At 34.8% G+C, this 20,252-nt stretch overlaps 1 protein-coding gene across 1 annotated transcript in view; it reads left to right on the forward strand.

Annotated features, from left to right (window-relative positions):
* The window catches only part of SYCP1 (synaptonemal complex protein 1), a 137,859-nt gene that overhangs the window by 71,549 nt on the left and 46,058 nt on the right, over positions 1-20,252 (forward strand). Inside the window, 3 exon segments of the mRNA XM_027583492.2 lie at positions 947-1,028; positions 6,788-6,850; positions 7,020-7,082. Coding sequence (XP_027439293.2) covers positions 947-1,028; positions 6,788-6,850; positions 7,020-7,082 — 208 coding nt within the window.

The following is a 20,252-nucleotide window of genomic DNA, read 5'->3' on the forward strand; positions in this document are numbered from 1 at the left end:
TGTACATTTTTGAGGATAAAAAGTGAAGACCTATTTTAGGGAAAGACTGCTTTTTATTTAAGAGAATTCAGATTATTTGGATAATATCTTTTTGTACATCTACCTATTCTATAGACTTATAGAACTGTAAATATAAATGTATAGGAAAAGTTAGAATATGCCAATTAAAAATTTAATACTCAGTTAAAGAGCAAATATCCTGGATTCAGTTTTTATAAGACCAGTTATTCCATATGATTGAATAATATTCTGTGCATGCAGGCTAAACCCAGCAACATATTAGTGCTAACCAGGGAGACTAGAAATAGCTTCAAGGATCTGAGACAAAAATACCATTGTGTTATGTGCAACAGGCAGATTTTTTTTTAATTTAAAAAATTTTGAAAGGATAATATATGCATATGGCACAAAATTCAAAGCAACAAAGGGGAACACAGGGAAAGGAAACTATCTATCCTTTGTCTTCCTGCTATCTAGTTTCCTTCCCCAGAGTTATCACTGTTTCTTGTGTTTCCAGAAATACTCTCTCTCTATGTAAGAATATTTGTCTATGTAAATATCTCAGTCAAGTAGTTCTTCATTAACATCACTTGCATTTATGTCCCTAATTTATTTGTATAAAATTATGACTACATCTTAGAATGATGACTAATTATGACTTCTTTAAGAAAAGAGTAAAGTAAAATCTTGGCTTAAATAAGAAATAAGTATTTTTTTTTTATGGATAGAGGATCTAGATAATTAGTTTCAAATTAAATTATAAAGTAATTTAAATGTAGGAGAGGAAGTGTGCCTGTTGACATTAATGTATGAAAAATTACCAAACAAAATGAAAATTTAAACCAACAAAAAAATATAATAGTCAACCATTTTAAGAAATCCCAGAAAAGGAGTAAAACAAAAATATAAAATTTTTTTACAATGTCACTCTTCCATTTCCTTTAAGGAATGAACTGGAATCTGTGAGAGAAGAACTAAAACAGAAAGGAGATGAAGTTAAATGTAAATTGGACAAGAGTGAAGAAAATGTATGTTATATTTAATAATAAATTGTATAACAGGATTTCAAATCATAAAATCAACACCACGTGTCTAAAACAAAGTGAAGTATGCTATCAATATAGGGACTATTCTAGGCTGTCGACCTTAAAACTATAGGCAAAGTTGGGTTATTTTGCTTACATGGTTTACATCTAGAAGAAATAGTAGCATAATTCCAAATTTCTTTCACAAATGCTCAATACTTAATGTTGATTTACATTTTTAGGCTAAAAGTGTTCGTGTTTTAGTAGTAAAGAACATACTGATAAATTGATATGTTTGTGTTGTGCTTTGGTGGATATGATTTCAACAAATTGAGACAGGAAGGTTTTTAGGGAAGAATGTCACAAAAGTAGAATAGTATATGACCTGATGATAGTATACAATATACATAGTGGGGAAAAGATTTGCCAGAATAGATAGATCAAGCTAGATTGTGAAGGCCTTGACTGTGTTTTTTCATTCACTCAGCACATATTATTAGCTACCTACCTGTGCCAGGCACTGTTCTGGGTGCCCAATTTGGATTTCATTTGTCCTGGTGGATAATGTGTGATCCAATTAAATTTTTTTTAATTAGGGAAGTCACATTTTTAATTTTTAAGAATGGAATGGGGAGATGTGAAAGGCACTGGAATTAGTTGGAAGGCTTTAAAAAAGTGTCTTGAAAGCTCTGAAAAAAAATCTTGGAGAGGACTTTGGCCTAGTTTAGTTTACTTACTTATTCCTGAGTCAATCATTGTGGCTAAGGGGTAGAGTAATTTGGTGAAGCCTGAGCTGTGTACCTACCTATTCCTAGACAGATCAGCTTCCATCAAACTACATGGATTCAGCAGGATTATTATGGAATTTACACTAACAGAGTCTTCTCAGGAAAGAATGGTGGTCAGACTAAAATAACTCCTCTGTATAATTGCTACTCTAGCCTATACAAGGAGTATCTAATCAAAAGTTGAGTCAGGACAAGCTTCCTGGAAGAAGTGACATTTGGTTTGAAACCTAAGATTAATAGGAATTAGTGGAAGGCAGAGGGGTGGACACAAATATATCAGGGAGAAGAGTATTATAAATTATAAGCACACACATAGACAATATACAGAGTATGAGAGAGTGTCATATTTAAACAACTATGAAACTTCATCTTGGCTGAAAGGTGGAGTTTAAGATAGTAGTAATAGTGGATGGAGTAGGGAAAGATGAGGGTAGAGAAAGACATGTATCATATGACCTCACTGATATGAGGAATTCTTAATCTCAGGAAACAAACTGAGTGTTGCTGGTGTGGTGGGGGGTGGGAGGGATGGGGTGGCTGGGTGATAGACATTGGGGAGGGTACGTGCTATGGTGAACGCTATGAATTGTGCAAGACTGTTGAGTCGCAGATCTGTACTTCTGCAACAAATAATGCAACATATGTTAAGAAAAAAGAAAAGAAAATAGGAGGGGAAGAATGAGGGGGAGTAAGTCAGGGGGGAGACGAACCATGAGAGACGATGGACTCTGAAAAACAAACTGAAGGTTCTAGAGGGGAGGAGTGTAGGGGAATGGGTTAGCCTGGTGATGGGTATTAAAGAGGGCACATTCTGCATGGAGCACTGGGTGTTATGCACAAACAATGAATCATTGAACACTACATCAAAAACTAATGATGTAATATATGGTGATTAACATAACAATAAAAAAGAAAAAAAAGATGAGGGTAGAGAGATGAGCATGGAGAGATGAAGGATAGGGGAAATGAAGGTTGGGAGAGATGAGGACGGGTTATTTAAAGCCTCATAAACTATATTTAGGAATTTGACATTATTGAAGACTTTTGACCTGAGAAGTGTCATATGTATTTTTAGAAAGTTGTAAGACTATTTTATAACTAAGATTGTAAAGATGAGATGAGCTAATATTTTTAAGGGCTTACAGTGTACCAAGAACATTCTAGTTCTTTATATATGTTCTCTTAGTTAACCACAAGTTCTTTTTTTCTCATTTTATGAATTAAGAAATTGGGCCTCCAAAGGGTAAAAGAGCCTTGAAAGGCTACATAACTAAGAAGTAGTAGTGCTGGTCTTCTAACGTTCTTTAGACTGTACCACATTTTTTTCCTCTCAAAAAGCTGTTTTTTTCTTTCAGTTTCATATTAATTAAGTTCAGAAAAAGGACTTTAATCTCCTGAAGACTTGCTATGTAATTCACTACTTTAAAATTTGCATCAGAGGCTGCTTCAAGACACTAATCCTTTTGTGATGGGGAAAAAGCATGAATTTGGTGTTTAATGTAAAATAAAAATCCTTTACCAAGAATTTAAATATATTTTACCAATGTAGGAGATATTAGTGATGAGTTAAGGAAAAAAAGCCCAAAATGCAAGACAAGTTGGAATATTTAAGCTTTTTCCGTGGTTGGATTTCAATTTACTTATTGAAACATTTCCCCAGAAAGAATCCAATTTGCAAGTAGTTCTCAGAAATTTGCCTGACATTGAAATTCATTACACCTTTTCCCCCCAATCCATTACCTTAGTTCAGACATTTATATTTCATACATGCTTTCTCTGAGCCTATTTTCTCATCTCTAAAATGGAGATAATAATACCTGCCATTTCTTTATCATTGGGTTGTTCTGAGGTTCAGATTAACATGTTTGTGAAAGACATATTTAGAAGATTACAAACATTTGACAAGACAACTGTAAAAAATTCAAGGTAAACTGGGGAAGTTGATAAAATATTACAAAGTGATATTGGGCTAAGATTAAAAAATGATGAGCATTAACACAAAAACATTAAAGACAATTTCTTTTTTAAAAAAGGATACTGCAATAAACTGGGAGTATGTATATTTTTGTAGAAATAGAAGACTAAGTTTTATAATTCCATTTCTGAAAGATACGCATAGAAGAAAATAGAAATTCTGTTAACATTTTAAATATGATGGCAAATGATGTTTTTTAGGCTCGCAGCATTGAATGTGAAGTTTTAAAAAAAGAGAAACAAATGAAGATCTTAGAAAACAAGGTATTATCAAATGGAAAAAAGCGTTTTTGAGAAAAGAGACTGTAACAACAGTATGACTAGGTTCTTTAGGACCAGCCTTTACACTGGTCCTAAAGAGATTTCTCTTTGAAGGCTTTAAGGAATAATTTTGGATTTTTACTCCAGGTTTCTTTGAAGAAGCTCTGGGTTCAGGAGTTTTGTACATTGCTTCAGAGAACAAAGTTTCATTAAACTCCTCTTTAGTTATCTCTTTCCTTTCCCCAAATTTTACACTCTTAGCAGCTGTATTTGTTGCAGATATCTTTAGAGTGGCAAGATGCTTTATAAAGATTATTGTTAGACATTTCTCTCACTCATATAATCAAAGGAGCTACAGAAAATTTTCTGCTCTATTTATGTGACATTAAGTGTTTTTACTGCCTGGCTGTCCATCCCAATTCACTTCTCCCATCTCCACACATTTATCCTAAACTTGACCTTCTATATAGTAAGTAGTCTGGAAAAGTATAGTTCATCTCTGAAGTTCTGACCTCTGATAACACCATTTTATTCTGCCTAGAATTGTGGTGAATAAAATTCTTTGTTTCTATGCCTGTGAGTTATATTACTTCGAGATGAACTGTAATTGGGAAAAAAAAAACCTGGTAGTTTAAATCCTTTTCAAGAATTTTGGGAATTCGGGGTGCCTGGGTGGCTCAGTCGTTAAGCGTCTGCCTTCCGCTCAGGTCATGATCCCAGAGTCCTGGGATCAAGCCCCACATTAGGCTCCCTGCTCCGCAGGAAGCCTGCTTCTCCCTCTACCAGTCCCACTGTTTGTGTTCCCTGTCTCGCTATGTCTCTCTCTGTCAAATAAATAAAATCTTAAAAAAGAATTTTGGGAATTCTACCAAATATATTTATCTTAATTAGCCCTAAATTTGGAGATTATTGAAATTTAAAAGGTGTGGCAAATTATTTTAATTTTCATTAGCTTATTCAGAAAGAAAGGAGAGTAAGATGGACAGTCAAATTACATTCAAAGTTGATAATTTTGATGTCATTATTTTAGTAAGATATACACTTACTTTTGGATTGTAGTAATGCCAGTTATAAAGATGGCTTTATAGGAACACCAATATCTGAAGTCTCTTCAGGTCTGGTTCTGCTTTTTGTTCTTTCTGCTGATGTTTACTCATTGATTCTTAATTCTTTTTTTTTTTTTTATGATTCTTTGGAATTTTATCTATGGGAATTCTTTGAGGCTTGTGTCAAAGTTTATATCTTCCCAAAAAGATTTTCTTGGGAGCACTATTTACCAGGAGCCATTTTAAATTAAATTCTCCATCTTAGGTTTTTCCAAATTATAGAGATAGCATGAATTAAGGCTATAAACTCATGTAAGGCTATCTCATGGCTACAAATTCTCAGGGAAGATTTTGATACCTTTCACTCAGTGCTAGCATCAAGACAGACAAGTTTTCTTGTGACCCTTCTGTGTGGCAGATTTATTTTTTACATTTTCATGGAATAGGTAGTCTTTTGAGTTTGTGGCTTTATGCAGGGTTGTCTTATTGAATTCCTCACCTTTAGTGAGCTCTAAGTTTTATCTCCTATCTCCCTTACACTGGGTAGTTTCAGCAGATGTCCTTAGCTGGCTTTGGTGCTACCCCCAAACCTACTGTTATCACTTTAAAGTTATAATTTCAAGTAAGCAGATTCCTTATTTTGTAGCCATTTCCTTTTAAATTATCTTTATCAGGAAGGTGGTTCATAGTATACAGGTGGCTTTTCTGCCCAAATTGGAAATCCTTGATTTTTAAAATAAGTAAAAATTGTATACACAAATAGTTGCACCCGCTAATGTATTTATACCAGTAAAATTGGCATGAAAATCACCAAAATGTTTCTCATTTTTCTGTAGCTTTTCTTCCTTTGTTTTCTTTTGAGTTTTCTGAAGTAGACCATTTAGGGGTTGGGCATATTAAAAAAGATATTAAACAGCTGTACCATGTATTACTCATGTTTTAGAATAATAGCCAATTATGACTGCACGTGGGTTTTGCAATAAAAATATTTAACAGTATTTTGTGCTGAGAGATTAAATTTTTTTCCATTGGAGTTTCTTTCTATTTTGATGGAAATTAGTACAACTTACATATCTGTCATGTTTTAGGACTGTTTAGAAATCTGTGCTGCTTTTATGGTACTCCAGTTATTTCTTAGATTAATGCCTCTTAGTCCAATCATGCCAGTGTACTCAGGTGAAATAGTCTCAAAGTAAGATATAAAAAAGTGGTTTAGGTGTTATTTCTGAAAGAAGAGTTAGAATGTAGTTAGGAGGAGATAGAGTATCACATTTTTCCCCTTCCCCAAATATAAAAGTAAAAGAAGACTCAGAAATGAGAAATGAGGAATAATGAGTAAGGAAGGCAAAGTTATAGTTAATCTTACCTCTGGCTGTAGCTTTTCAAAATCCAATTAATAATACAATTCAGCATTTATATAGAATTGACCAAGAGGCACATTTTCCTTAAAGTAATTGAATTCATGTGTTCTTTAAGTAGGTTAAGAAATGTGAAGAATTTCAAATTTGTATTGATAAAATCTTTATTAAAATTTATGCTTGATCACATAATTTTTTACATTAATGGAATTACTAAACTACATGATTTTTATAGTGACCTTTATATTATTTTATGCAATATTTTTGTTAGTTTGAAATTACTTATTTTGACTGGAATATTAAATAAAATAATTATAATTTCTCATAATTTTTAGTGTAACAATTTAAGGAAACAAGTTGAAAATAAAAGCAAGTGTATTGAAGAACTCCAGCAGGAGGTATGTACTGATTCTTAAAATTAAACTACTAAAGAAAAATGATTTTTTTCACTACACTTTTAGAGAATAATGCTTTCCTTTCCTTTAGTAATTTCAGTCTGAGTCAGTAGCAGGGCAAAATTGAATCATGTTGTTATTAAGCATAATTCTTTATTTTAATTTTTTACAGAATAAGGCCTTAAAAAAAAAGGGCACAGCGGAAAGCAAGCAACTGAATGTTTATGAGATAAAGGTATTTGGAATGTTTATTTTTGTTTTTCAAATACTAGTAAGTAGATAAGAACTTAATTTAAATTATATTGTAGTAGTTATTTTCAAAAATTCTTTTGGAGATTGTAGGAATCAATCCTTTTAATGAGTGCTTGTCTGTGACTTAGCTGTATCAGAACAATCTAAGCAGCTTAAATATATGAATATGTGTGGTATATGTGTGTATTCATATTCCTTACCCATACCTTCAAATTTGAGATTGAGTAGGTTTGGGGTAGAGCCTTGGAATCTACATATTATAGAAGGTCTATATATGATTATCCTGCTTCACAAGAAGTTTGAGAACAATTGATTTTATAGAAACAAGTTAAAGTTAGGGAATGTCAGCTATGATGTCAGAGCCCTTAATTTGTTTATTATCATATTCCTAAGTCTTTGAATAACAACTGACAGTAAGTACTCAAATAGTTTTTGAGTCTTGAATGGAAAACTGTGGTTCTCAGTGTTTGAATGATGTTCCTTTTCTAGGAAAGCAAAGATCTAATACCTTCCTTTTAATACTATTTGAGATTAAAAATATATAAACCTTGTGTTAAAAATGAAAAGAATTCTCAAACTGCTGGAATCCTATGGAAAGATAATTGATAACATATATCCTGTAATTCAGCCTTCTATAGGTAGAATCAAGAGAAATATACGCAATATTCATAGCAGCATTACTTGTAGTAGCCCTAAAATGAAGATGACACAGATAACCATTAGTAGTATAAAAATAAGTCAATAGGAAATTACTCTATGATGACCCAGATGTTGGAATTAGGAGGTAAGTTCGTTTATATAGTTTTTACAAGTATATTCAAAGATGGAGAGTATGATTATAATGAAGAAATGAAGAATCTCAGTGAAGAAATGGAAACTTTAAAAAAGCATCAAATGGAAATTGTACCTTTGAAAAGTAAAATTTTTTTAAATTTTTTATTGTTATGTTAATCACCATACATTACATCATTAGCGAAAAGTAAAATATTTTAAACTTCAAAGGTCTTTGTAGTAGATTGAAGATGGATGAAAAGAGTGACAGTGAACTTGAAGCTGGATCAATAGAAATGATTAGTCAGAGAAACACAGAAAAAAGATTAAAAAAAAAAGGAAGGGTTCCCTCAGTCACCTGTGGAGCAATATCAAGTGGTTTTAAATGTGTAATTGGAGACCCTAAGAAGAGGGGAGAAAGAGAATAGGGCAAAAGAAAGTTATTTGAAAGATTTCTTCAAATTTTCCCACATTTAATAAAAAGCAGAAACTTGCAAATCTGTGGCTTTTAGCAAATCCAGAGCAAGATATACAGAAAATATACAAATGATACCTAGGCAGGTGTGCCTGAGTCACAGTAGGTAAACCCAAATAAAGAGAAACTTTTAAAAGCAGCCAGAGAAAGGGGAAACAATGATACAAATAAGGGCTGACCTTGAATCAGGACAGTGAAGGCCAGATAACAAAGGAATGACATATGTAAAATGGTGCCAGAAAGAAACTATCAAGCCACAATTCTGTATGCAGCAAAAATAAGGACACTGAGAGTTGTACTAAATGTGTTAAAGACATGCTAAAGGAATTTTTTTTCCATCTGAGGGAAAATGACATCAGATGAAAACTTAAATCAATGGATGGAATGAGAAAACTAGAAACAATTATGTAGATAAATATAAAAGGCTATATATATTTTTCTTAATTTTTAAAGTGTATATATGGCTTCTTTAAGAAGTGCTATATAGAGTGCAAAGGGGAAGGGAGGGAAAAAGGAAACAAGATGAAATGAGAGGGAGACAAACCATAAGCCTCTTAATCTCAGGAAACAAACTGAGGGTTGCTGGAGTGGAGGGGGGTGGGAGGGATGGGGTGGCTGGGTGATGGACATTGGGAAGGGTATGTGCTGTGGTGAGCGCTGTGAATTGTGTAAGACTGATGAATCACAGACATGTACCCCTGAAACAAATAATACATTATATGTTAATTTAAAAAAGATATAAGCATGGCGCAAAGGGCAGGAGGATAATACGACTATTTTGTTTTAAGATTTTTACATTATACGTGAAAATAGTACTCTATTAAGTCTTAAGTAGACTATGGTAAGTTAGTGATACATATTACTCTCCCTAGAGCAGCCACTATAAAATAATGCAAAGAAACATAGTGAAAAGCCAATAGAGGAACTGAAATGGAATATGAAATAATTTTTTTCATTGGTTGTCAGATGATCCTTTATTGAAATATTTTCCTTTGTAATTCTTAACTTAGTTGGGCATTCTGTTGCACACTATTGTTGTCATCTATGATATCATGAGGGTGGTGGCCATCAACATTTAAGCTCACAGATTGGACAGTCCCCAGGATCTCTAATCGTTCCAGAGAGTTTTCTAGATAAAGATTGGTGCTGCATCTGTTTGGCTTTGTTGACAATCTCATCAGAAGTGGTATTTCCACTGTGCTTAATGTTTTTCTGCTTTTTGTCTCTTGGCAGTTCCTTGAGGGCTTTGATAATCAGGGCAGAGGCAGAAGGTACCACTTCAGTCTGGGCTTTCTGTTCTGAATGATCCATTTCACTGTAATCCTCAGACCCTTCCATTCACTGGTTTCCATGACAATGTCATCACCAACGTTTTTTGGATACAGACGTGGGGGCTGATCGTCAGGGCTAGGGCAGATGTGGCACCACCTTCCCCAGTGGTGCCCTTCAGGTATACAACTTTGATCTCACTGGGGTTGAACTTAGCATGGTGGAGGCAGCTGTGTCAGATGAACCTGGATTTGGGACGACCTAAGACAGTTGCATCTTCATCTCCTCTGAGCCGAAAACCAAAAAGTGGAATACTAAAAAATTTTGATAAAGCCAAAAGAGAAGCAGAACAAAAAAAGAGATGATATGAAAAAGATATATAGATTAGAAAAGGGTAAGTTAAACTATCTCTTTTTTTTTTAGATTTTTATTTTATTTGAGAGAGAAAGTGCACAAGTAGGGGGAGGGGCAGAGGGAGAGAGAGAAGCAGACTTCCCACTGAGTCAGGAACCTGATACAGGTGATCCCAGGACCCCGAGATCATCACCTGAGCCAAAGGCAGATGCTTAACTGACTGAGCCACCCAGGTGCCCTTAAACTATCTCTTCTTAAGTGATATATTTGTCTGTATGATGCTTAACTGACTGAGCCACCCAGGTGCCCTTAAACTATCTCTTCTTAAGTGATATATTTGTCTGTATTAAAAATTCTAACATTTCTACCAAGTTGCTAGTGTACCAGTAAGTGAACTTGGCAAAGTCACTGGATACAGAGTTGATTACCGAAAATCAATTGTACTTCTGTCTATTGACAATTACTAACTGAAAAATTTTAAAACGCAATATCACAGTAAGCATCAAAATCCATATAATAGAGACAAGTTTAACAAAATATATTGAAGATTCATACACTAAGAAGCACTAACATTGCTGAAACAAAGAAGACCTAAGTAAATATACATATTCATGTTCATTGATTAGATGCCTTGATTTTTTAAAGATGTCAAATTTTCCCAATCAATCCCCATCACAATTCCAGCAAATCTTTTTTTAAATAGACCTTAACAAGCTGCTTATAAAATGTATATGAACATGCAAAGGACCCAACGATTTTGGAAAAAAAAAATGAAGTCAGAGGATTTAGGCTGCCTGATTTGAGGATTTACCTTAAAGCTACAGTAATCAAGATAGTATATTATTATATTTAAGATAGACAAAGAGATCAGTGGAATCGAATGGAAAGTTTAGAAATAGACTAGTTGATATATAGTCCATTGATTTTTCAACAGACGTGACAAAAAAAATACAATGGGAGAAATGAAAGTTTTTTCAACAAATGTTTTAGAGTAACAATATCCACATGGAGAAAAAACCCTCCTACCTCAAACCACAAACAAAAGTTAATTTTAAATGGGCTATAGACCTAAAAATATTGAACTCTAAAGCCTCTAGAGGAAGATACAGTAGAATATCTTCATGGCTTGGAGGTCAGCAAAGATTTCTTAGGGCACAGAAAGCAATATTCATAAAATTATGATAAATTAGACTTCATCAAAATCTGAAAGATCTACATTTCAAAAGGGTCTTAAGAAAATAGTCAAGATACATGGGTACCTGGGTGGCTTAGTTGTTAAGTGTCTGCCTTCGGCTCAGGTCATGATCCCAGGGTCCTGGGATTGAGCCCCGCATTGGGCTCTCTGCTAGGCGGGAAGCCTGCTTCTCCCTCTCCCACTCCCACTGCTTGTGTTCCTGCTCTCACTATCTCTGTCTCTGTCAAATAAATAATAAAATCTAAAAAAAAAATAGTCAAGATACAAAGAAGTTGCAAATACTGACAAAAACATTTATTTGACAAATGACATATTGATGAATAGGTACTATAAAAGTGTTGGTGAAGTTGTAGATCATTTTGAATTCTTATAAATTGTTGATGAGAATGTCAAATGGTGCCATCACCATGGAAAGCAGTCTGGTGGTTACTCAAAAAATTAAAAAGAGAATTAACCGTATGATCCAGTAATTCCACTTCTGGGTATATGCCTAAAAGAATTAAAAGCAGGGTCTTAAAGAGATGTGTGTCCACCCATGTTCATAAGCAGCATTTTCATGATAGCCAAAAGATAAAAGCAACCCAACATTTATTGATTTGTTGCCCATATTTAATGGACAAACAAAATGTGTGTATACACACACACACACACACACACACACACACACACACACACACAGTGGAATATTACTCAGCCTTAAGAAAGAAGGAAATTCTGATAGATGCTACAGTGTGGATAAACTTTGAGGACAAAAGGACAAATGGTGTATTATTCTACTTATATGAGGTACCTAAGAGTAGTCAAATTCATAGGCCAGATATTGGTGGTTGCCAAAGGCTGTGGGGAGGGAAAAAATGGAGTTGTTTAATGAGAACTGAGCTCCAGTTTTAGAAGATGAAAATAGTTCTGGAGATTGGTTGCACAATAATATAAACTGTACAGTTAAAAAAAGGTTAAGATGGTAAATTTTATGTTATAGGTGTTTTACCACAATAAAAAATAAAAATGTTGGCAAAAGAATAGACACTTCACAAAGGAAATGTACAAATGACTAATCAGCTCATGAAAAAAATGTTCAACACTCTAGTTCTAAGAAATGAAAAATAGAACCACAATGAGATTATAACTACACCCACAAGCAGAAACAGCTGCATATTTGTAGGGCTCAGTGCAAAATGAAACGGTGGGGCACCTTTCATTAAAAATTTCAGGATGACTACAGAATCATTAATCAAAAATCATTAAAAATTTCAGGGATGACTATAACAGAGCAGGAAACTAAGTTCAGGGTGTTGTATCATTACACAGTTCTTATGCCCATGAAGCTGAGCACTGCCCACAAGAATGGCTGAAGTTAAAAAGACTGTCAACAACAAATGTTAGTGAGGATATTGTTTAACCAGGACTTTCAAACATTGTTATTAGGAGTGTAAAATAGTACAATCTCTTTGAAAATGCTTTGGTTATTTCTTGTAAAACTAAGCATACATGATCCAGCAATTTTTTTCAGATATTTACATAAGAGAAATGAAAACATGTTTACTAAAAGTATTGCACAAGAATGTTCATAGCAGCTTTATTTATAAAAAACTGGAATAATTCAGATGTCCATTAATAGACTAGATAAACAAATTTGTTATATTAATGCAATTGAATATTAGCAGTAAAAACCTACAGAAACATGGATGAATCTCAGAACATAGCAACATAATCTCTATAACAAGAGAATATATTTGGCATGATTCCATTTAAGTGAAGTTTTAGAATAGATAAAGCCAATTTATAGAGACAGAAAGCAGAACATTGCCTCTGGGAAGTGGGTTTAGACTGCAGAAGGGCATAAGGGTACTTCTGGGATGATGGAAATGATCTATATCTTGATTTATGTTATCATTACATGGCTGTAAAGACATTTGTCAAAGCTTGCCAAATTGTTACACTAAAAATATTCTGCATTTTATGGCACATACATTATATCTTGATAAAGTTGAACTCGTTGATGAAGCCTCCAGGGCCTAGAGTTCTCTTTGTGAAAAGGTTTGCAATTTATCATACAATTTCATCAATAGTTGTATTATTTTGTTATTATTTCTCAATTTTGGTAAATACTATTTTTCTGGATTTTTCCCAGTTTGTCTACATTTTCTATAAAATTGTCTGCAGCATCTATAATTATGTTCTCTTTTCAATCCTGGTGTTGGTTATTTGTGGCTTCTCTTATTCTTTTTTTTTAAGTTTTTATTAATTCCAGTTAACATTCAGTGTAATATTAATATCAGGTGTATAATATAATGATTAAACAATTCCACACATCTGGTGCTCATCTCAAATGCACTCCTTAATCCCTGTCACCTATTTAACTCATCCACCCTGCCCACCTTCCCTCTGGTAACCATCAGTTTGTTCTCTATAGTTAAGGTCTGTTTCTTGGTTTGTCTCTGTCTCTTTTTTCTCTTTACTCTCATTTGTTTTGTTTCTTAAATTCCACATATGAGTGAAATCATAAGGTATTTATCTTTCTCTGACGGACTTATTTCGCTTAGCCTTGTACTGTCTAGCTCCATGCATGTCAATTGCAAATGGCAAGATTTTGTTCTTTTGTATGGTTGAGTAATATTCTATTGTGTGTGTCTATAATGCTATATATTATATATGTGTATTATATGTCATATATATTATATATACATATTTATCCATTCATTTGTTGGTGGACACTTGGGCTGCTTCTGTAGTTTGCCTATTGTAAATAATGCTGCATTAAGCATAGGGGTGCATGTATCCCTTCAAATTAGTGTTTTTGTATTGTTTGGGTAAATACCCAATAGTGCAATTGCTGGATCATAGGGTAGTTCTATTTTTAACTTTTTGAGGAACCTCTGTACTGTTTTCCAGAGTGGCCGCACCAGTTTGTATTCCCACCAACAGTACAACAGGGTTCCTTTTTTCCACATCCTCGCCAGCACTTGTTTCTTGTGTTTGATTTTAGCTATTCTGACAGGTGTGAGGTGATATCTCATTGTGGTTTTGATTTGTATTTCCCTGATGGTAAGTGATGATAAGCATCTTTTCATGTGTCTGTTGACCATCTGTACATCTTCTTTGGAGAAATGTCTGTTCATTTCTTTTGCCCATTTTTCAGTTGAATTATTTGTTTTTTTGGGTGAGTGTTATAAGTTCTTTATATATTTTGGATACTAACCCTTCATTGGATATGTCATTTGGAAATATCTTCTCCCATTCTGTGGGTTGCTTTTTAGTTTTGTTGATTGTTTCCTTCACTGTGCAGAAGCTTTTTATTTTGATGTAGTTCCAATAGTTTATTTTTGCTTTTGTTTCCTGCTTCAGGGAACCTATCTAGAAAAAAGTTGCTACAGCTGATGTCAGAAAAATTACTGCCTTTCTCTTTTCTAGGATTTTTATGGTTTCAGGTCTCACATTTAGGTCTTTCATTCATTTTGAATATATTTTTGTGTATGGTGTAAGAAAGTGGTCCAGTTTCTTTTGCATGTTGCTGTTCAGTTTTCTCAACAGCATTTGTTGAATAGACTGTTTCCCACTGGATACTCTTTCCTGCTTTGTTGAAGATTAATTGACCATGTAATTGTGGGTTTATTTCTGGATTTTCTATTCAGTTCCATTGATCTGTATGTCAGTTTTTTTTTTGCCAGTACCATACTGTTTTGATAACTACAGCTTTGTAATACAACTTAAAATCTGGAATTGTGATGCCTTCAGCTTTGCTTTTCTTTTTCAAGATTGCTTTATTATTTGGGGTCTTTTGTGGTTCCATACAAATTTTAGGATTGTTTTTTTTAGCTCTGTGAAAAATGCTGTTGGTATGTTGATAGGGATTGCATTAATGTGTAGATTGCTTTGTGTAGTATAGACATTTTAACACTATTTTTTCTTCCAATCCATGAGAATGGAATGTTTTTCCATTTCTCTGTGTTGTCTTCAATCTCTTTCATCATTTTTTAAAGATTTTATTTATTCATTTGAGGCACAGAGATACAGAGTGAGGGAACATGAGCAGGGGGAGAGGGAGAGGGAGAAGCAGGCTTCCCGCGGAACAGAGAACCTGATGTGGGGCTCGATCCCAGGAACCGAGGATCATGACCTGAGCCGAAGGCAGACACTTAACCATCTGAGCCACCCAGGCGCCTCTCATCAATGTTTTATAGTTTTCAGAGTACAGGTCTTTCACCTCTTAAATTAGGTTTATTCCTAGGTATCTTATTATTTCTGATGCAATTGTAAATGGGATTGTTTTCTGCTGCTTCATTATTGGTGTGTAGAAATGCAACACAACAGATTTCTGTACATTGATTTTGTATCCTGTGAATTTACTGAATTTATCAGTTCTAGCAGTTTTTTGGTGGTCTTTAGAGTTTTCTATATACAGTGTCATGTCATCTGCAAATAGTAAAAATTTTACTTCTTCTTTCCTTACTGATTTGGATGCCTTTTATTTATTTTTGTTGTCAATGCTGTGCCATTACTATGTTGAATAAAAGTGGTGAGAGTGGACATCCTTGTCTTGTTCCTGACCTTAGGGGAAAAGCTCTCAATTTTTCCCCATTGATGATGATGTTAGCTGTGGGTTTTCATATATGGCCTTTATGATATTGAGGTGTGTTCCCTCTAAAGTCACTTTGTTGAGGGTTTTTATTATGAATGGATGTACTTTGTCAAATGCTTTTTTTGCATCTGTTGAAATGATCATATGGTTCTTATCCTTTCTGTTATGGATGTGATGTATCGTGTTGATTGATTTATGAATATTGAGCCACTCTTGCAATCCTGGAATAAATTCCACTTGATCATAGTGAATGATTTTTTAAAAATGTATTATTGGATTTGGTTTGCAAGTATTTTATTGAGGATTTTTGCATCTATGTTCATCAGAGATATTGGCCTATAGTTCTCTTTTTTGGGGGGTGTCTTTATCTGGTTTTGATATCAGGGTAATGCTGGCTTCATAGAATGAATTTGGAAATTTTCCTTCCTTTTCTATTTTTTGGAACAGTTTGAGAAGTATAGGTACTAACTAGCCTTTAAATGTTTGGCAGAATTTGCCTGTGAAGCCATCTAGTTCTGAACTTTTGATTTGTTGGGAGTTTTTTGATTACTGATTCAATTTCATTGCTAGAATTCAGTATGTTCAAATTTTCTATTTCCTTCTGATTCAGTTTTGAAAGATTCTATTTTTCTAGCAATTTATCTGCTCCAGGTTGTCCAATTTGTTGGCATATAATTTTTTCATAATATTCTCTTATAATTCTTTGTGTTTTTGTGTTGTCAGTTGCTATTTTTCCTTTTTCATTTCTGATTTTGTTTGAGTCCTCTCTTATGAGTCTGGCTAAAGGTTTATCAATTTTGTTGATCTTTTCAAAGAACCAGCTCCTGGTTTCATTGATCTTGATCTGTTCTTTTGTTAATTTAGTTTCTCTTTTGCTTACTTGTGCTTTAATCTTTATTATTTTTTTCCTTCTTTTGGTTTTGGGTATTTTTTTTTCCATTTTTTTCTAGCTCCTTTCAGTGTAAGGTTGGTTTTTTATTTGAAAATTTGTTTGCATCTTCATGTAGGCCTTATATTGCTATGAACTTTCCTCTCAGAGCAGCTTTTACTGCATCTTAAAGATTTTGGACTGTTGTGTTTTCATTTTCATTTGTCTCCCTGTAGTTTTGGATTTCCTCTTTGATTTCTTGGTTGACCCATTCATTGTTTAGTATTATGCTATTTAACATTCATGTGTTTGTGTTTTTTCCGTATTTTTTTCTTGTGGTTGATTTCTAGTTTTATAGTGTCATGGTCAGAAAAGATTCATGGAATTACTCCAGTCTTTTTTAATTTATTGAGACTTATTTTGTGGCCTAATATGTAATATATTCTGGAGAATGTTCCATGTGTTGTTGAAAAGATTGTGTATGCTGTTGTTTTAGGATAGAATGTTCTAGATATATGTTAGATTCATGTGGTCCAATGTGTCACTCAAAGCCACTGTTTCCTTTTTGATTTTTTGTTTTGGTGGTTTGTCCATTGATATAAGTGGGGTGTTCGGGTCCTCTACTGTTATTGTATTACTGTTGATTACTTCCTTTATGTTAGCTGCTTATGTATTTGTGTGCTCCCATCTTGGGTGCATAAATATTTACAGTTGGTGTATCTTCTTATTGGATTGTTCCCTTTATGGTTGTATAATGTCTTTCTTTGTCTCTTGTTACAGTCTTTGTTTTAAAGTCTATTTTCTCCAATATAAGTATTATTACCCTGGCTTGCTTTCCACTTCCATTTGCATGATAAATTTTTTACATCCCTTCACTTTCAATCTGCATGTGTCTTTAGGTCTGAAATGAGTCTCTTATAGGCAACATATAGATTGGTCTTGCTTTTTTATCCACCTGTCACCCTGTGTCCTTTGATTGGAGCTCTTAGTCCATTTACATTCCAAATAGTTATTGATAGCTTTGCACTAATAGCCATTTTGTTACTGTTTTATGGCTGTTTTTATAGTTCTTTTCCTTTATTCTCTTGCTCTCTTTTCTCACTGTTTGCTGCCTTTTTTTCAGTGATATACTTGAATTGCTTTTTATTTTTTGCATATCACTAGTTTTTGATTTGTGGTCAGCATTGGGTTTGTATATAACATCTTTTGCATATAACAGTCTCTGTTAAGTTTGAACCCATTCTTTATCCCCTGCCATGTTTTAGGTATATGGTGTCATACTTTACATTCCTTTTTTTTTCTTTTGAGAATCCCTTGAGTGATTTTTATAGATATACTTAATTTTATTGCTTTTGTGCTTCCTCCTTTTTTTACTCCTGCTTATGGTCTTTTTTTTTTTCCACTCCAAGAGTGACCTTTAACATTTCTTGTGGGGCTGGTTTAGTGATCATAAATTCCTTTAACTTTTGTCTGTCTGGGAAACTCCTTATCTTTCCTTCTATTCTGAATTATAGCCTTGCTGGATAGAGTATTCTTCACTGCAGATTTTTTTCTTTCAGCACTTTGAGTGTATCATACCACTCTCTTCTGACCTGCTAAGTTTCTGCTGAAAAATGACCAGCAAAGTTTCTGCTGAAAAAACCCTTACGGGATTTTCTTTGTATATAACTATTTTCTTTTCTCTTGCTGCTTTTAAAATTCTCTCTTTATCACTACTTTTTGCCATTTTAATTATTATGTGTCTTTCTATGGACCTCCGTGGGTTGATTTTGTTGGGGACTCTCACTACCTCCTGGATCTGGACTTCTTTTTCCTTCCCCAGATTTGGGGATTTTTCAGCTTTTATTTTGTCAAATAAAATTTCTTCCCCCTTTTCTCTCTCTTCTCCTGGTATCCCTATAATATGAATGTTATTATGCTTGATGGTGTTGCCCAGTTCCCTTACTGTATTTTCATTTTTTGTTATTATTTTTTCTCCTATGCAGCCTGACTTCTTTTCATTATTCTGTCCTCCAGGTTGTAGATCCATTTTTCTGCTTCTTTCAGTCCACAATTTATTTAATATAGTGCATTTTTAATTTCAGTTATTGAATTCTTCATCTCTGATTGGTTGTTTATTATGTTTTTTGTCTCTTTTTTAAGGGTCTCACTGAGGTCCTCCAATCTTTTCTAAAGTCCATTGAGTATCTTTATGACTGTTACTTTAAATTCTCTATCAGGCATATTACTTATCTCTGTTTTGTTTAACTCTTTTGCGGATTTCGTCCTTTTCTTTCATTTGGGACATATTTCTCTGTCTCCTCATAATGTCTAACTCTTGGTGTTTCTATATATATGTATATATATATAGAAAATCAGCTACGTTTCCTGCTCTTGAAAGTAATGGCCTTATGAGAAAGAGGTCCTATAGTGCCCTGCAGTGCAATGTCCTCTGTTCACCAGAACCTGGTGCTTCAGGAGTGTCTCCTATGTGTGTTGCATTTGCCCTACAGTTGTGGCTGAGCTGTTTTTGCCTTCATTCCAGTCATCTGTGATGGATTTATTTGTTAGTTGTGGGCAGAGTTTGCTCCCTGTGTTGTTAGTGGGTCATTCTGGAGCCACCTTGGGCTTTTGCCAGAGATGTGGTAACACTGAACTGCTGGGTACTTTCTCTGTGTTGTCCCCTAAGAAGTTTTCATTGGTGGGTGCAGCCTATGGTAAGACCAGGGGTCTGCCCCCAGCCCACTGCTGGGGCTGCAGATGGACTTGCATGTGTGGTTATCTTCCCCTCTCCCCAGGATAGGAGTCACTTTGGAGTGGTGTTGGTCCCTGCTGCGGCTGCTTGCACCATGCTAGGCTTGTGGCATCACTTTGGATGGGCTTTGGCCAAGGGTTTATTGGACGGGCAGGTCCACAGGAGAACACTGGGATGGAGTGTGCTGTGTTGTGGTGGGGGACCTAGAGCAGAGGCCTGGCAGGAGGGGGCAGTGTGTGCTGCTAGAAAGTTACGTCGTGAGTCTTGGTGCCGCACTGGTTCCCACAAGTGTCCGTGTGTCTAGGCTGGGGGGGAATGATGCCTGCCAGCTCTTTTGTTCTTGGAAAAGTCTCCTAATAATCCCTACACCTCTAGCACACACTCTGAGATCAGTAAATAAATCTCCTGCCCATGTACTCCAGGCATTTTTCAAACTGCTGCTTCTATGCTGTATTTCCGTGGGGCTGTTTGTTATGCTGTCTCTTTAAGGGTGGGGACTCAGTTTCCTATCACCCTCCCAGCTCTCCCAGAGCCATGCCTGCTAATTTTTAAAGTTCCAGGTGTTAAGCCCTGCTAATTCTAAGAGCTCCGTAAATCATTCCCTTCTCATTTTCATACACATTCCCTGTGCCTGGTGTGCTTGGAGAGGTTCTGGTCTCCTCCCCTTTCCATTATGTTTCCTGGCCTATGGAGCTTATCCCTCCAAGGAATAGTCCTGCAGGTACCTTTTGTTCCCAATTGTGTCTCAACGCTTCATACCCTTTTGATGTGGCCTCTTCTCTACATTTAGCTGTGGAGAGTCTGTTTTTACACTTTCAGGTCCTTTTCAAGGTTATTTACACTGATGTGGGTGTATCTAATTGTATCTGTGGGATGAGGTGAATTTAGGGGTCCTCCTCCTCTGCTAT

Source organism: Zalophus californianus, chromosome 4 (assembly GCF_009762305.2).
Source record: "Zalophus californianus isolate mZalCal1 chromosome 4, mZalCal1.pri.v2, whole genome shotgun sequence".
NCBI lineage: Eukaryota > Metazoa > Chordata > Mammalia > Carnivora > Otariidae > Zalophus > Zalophus californianus.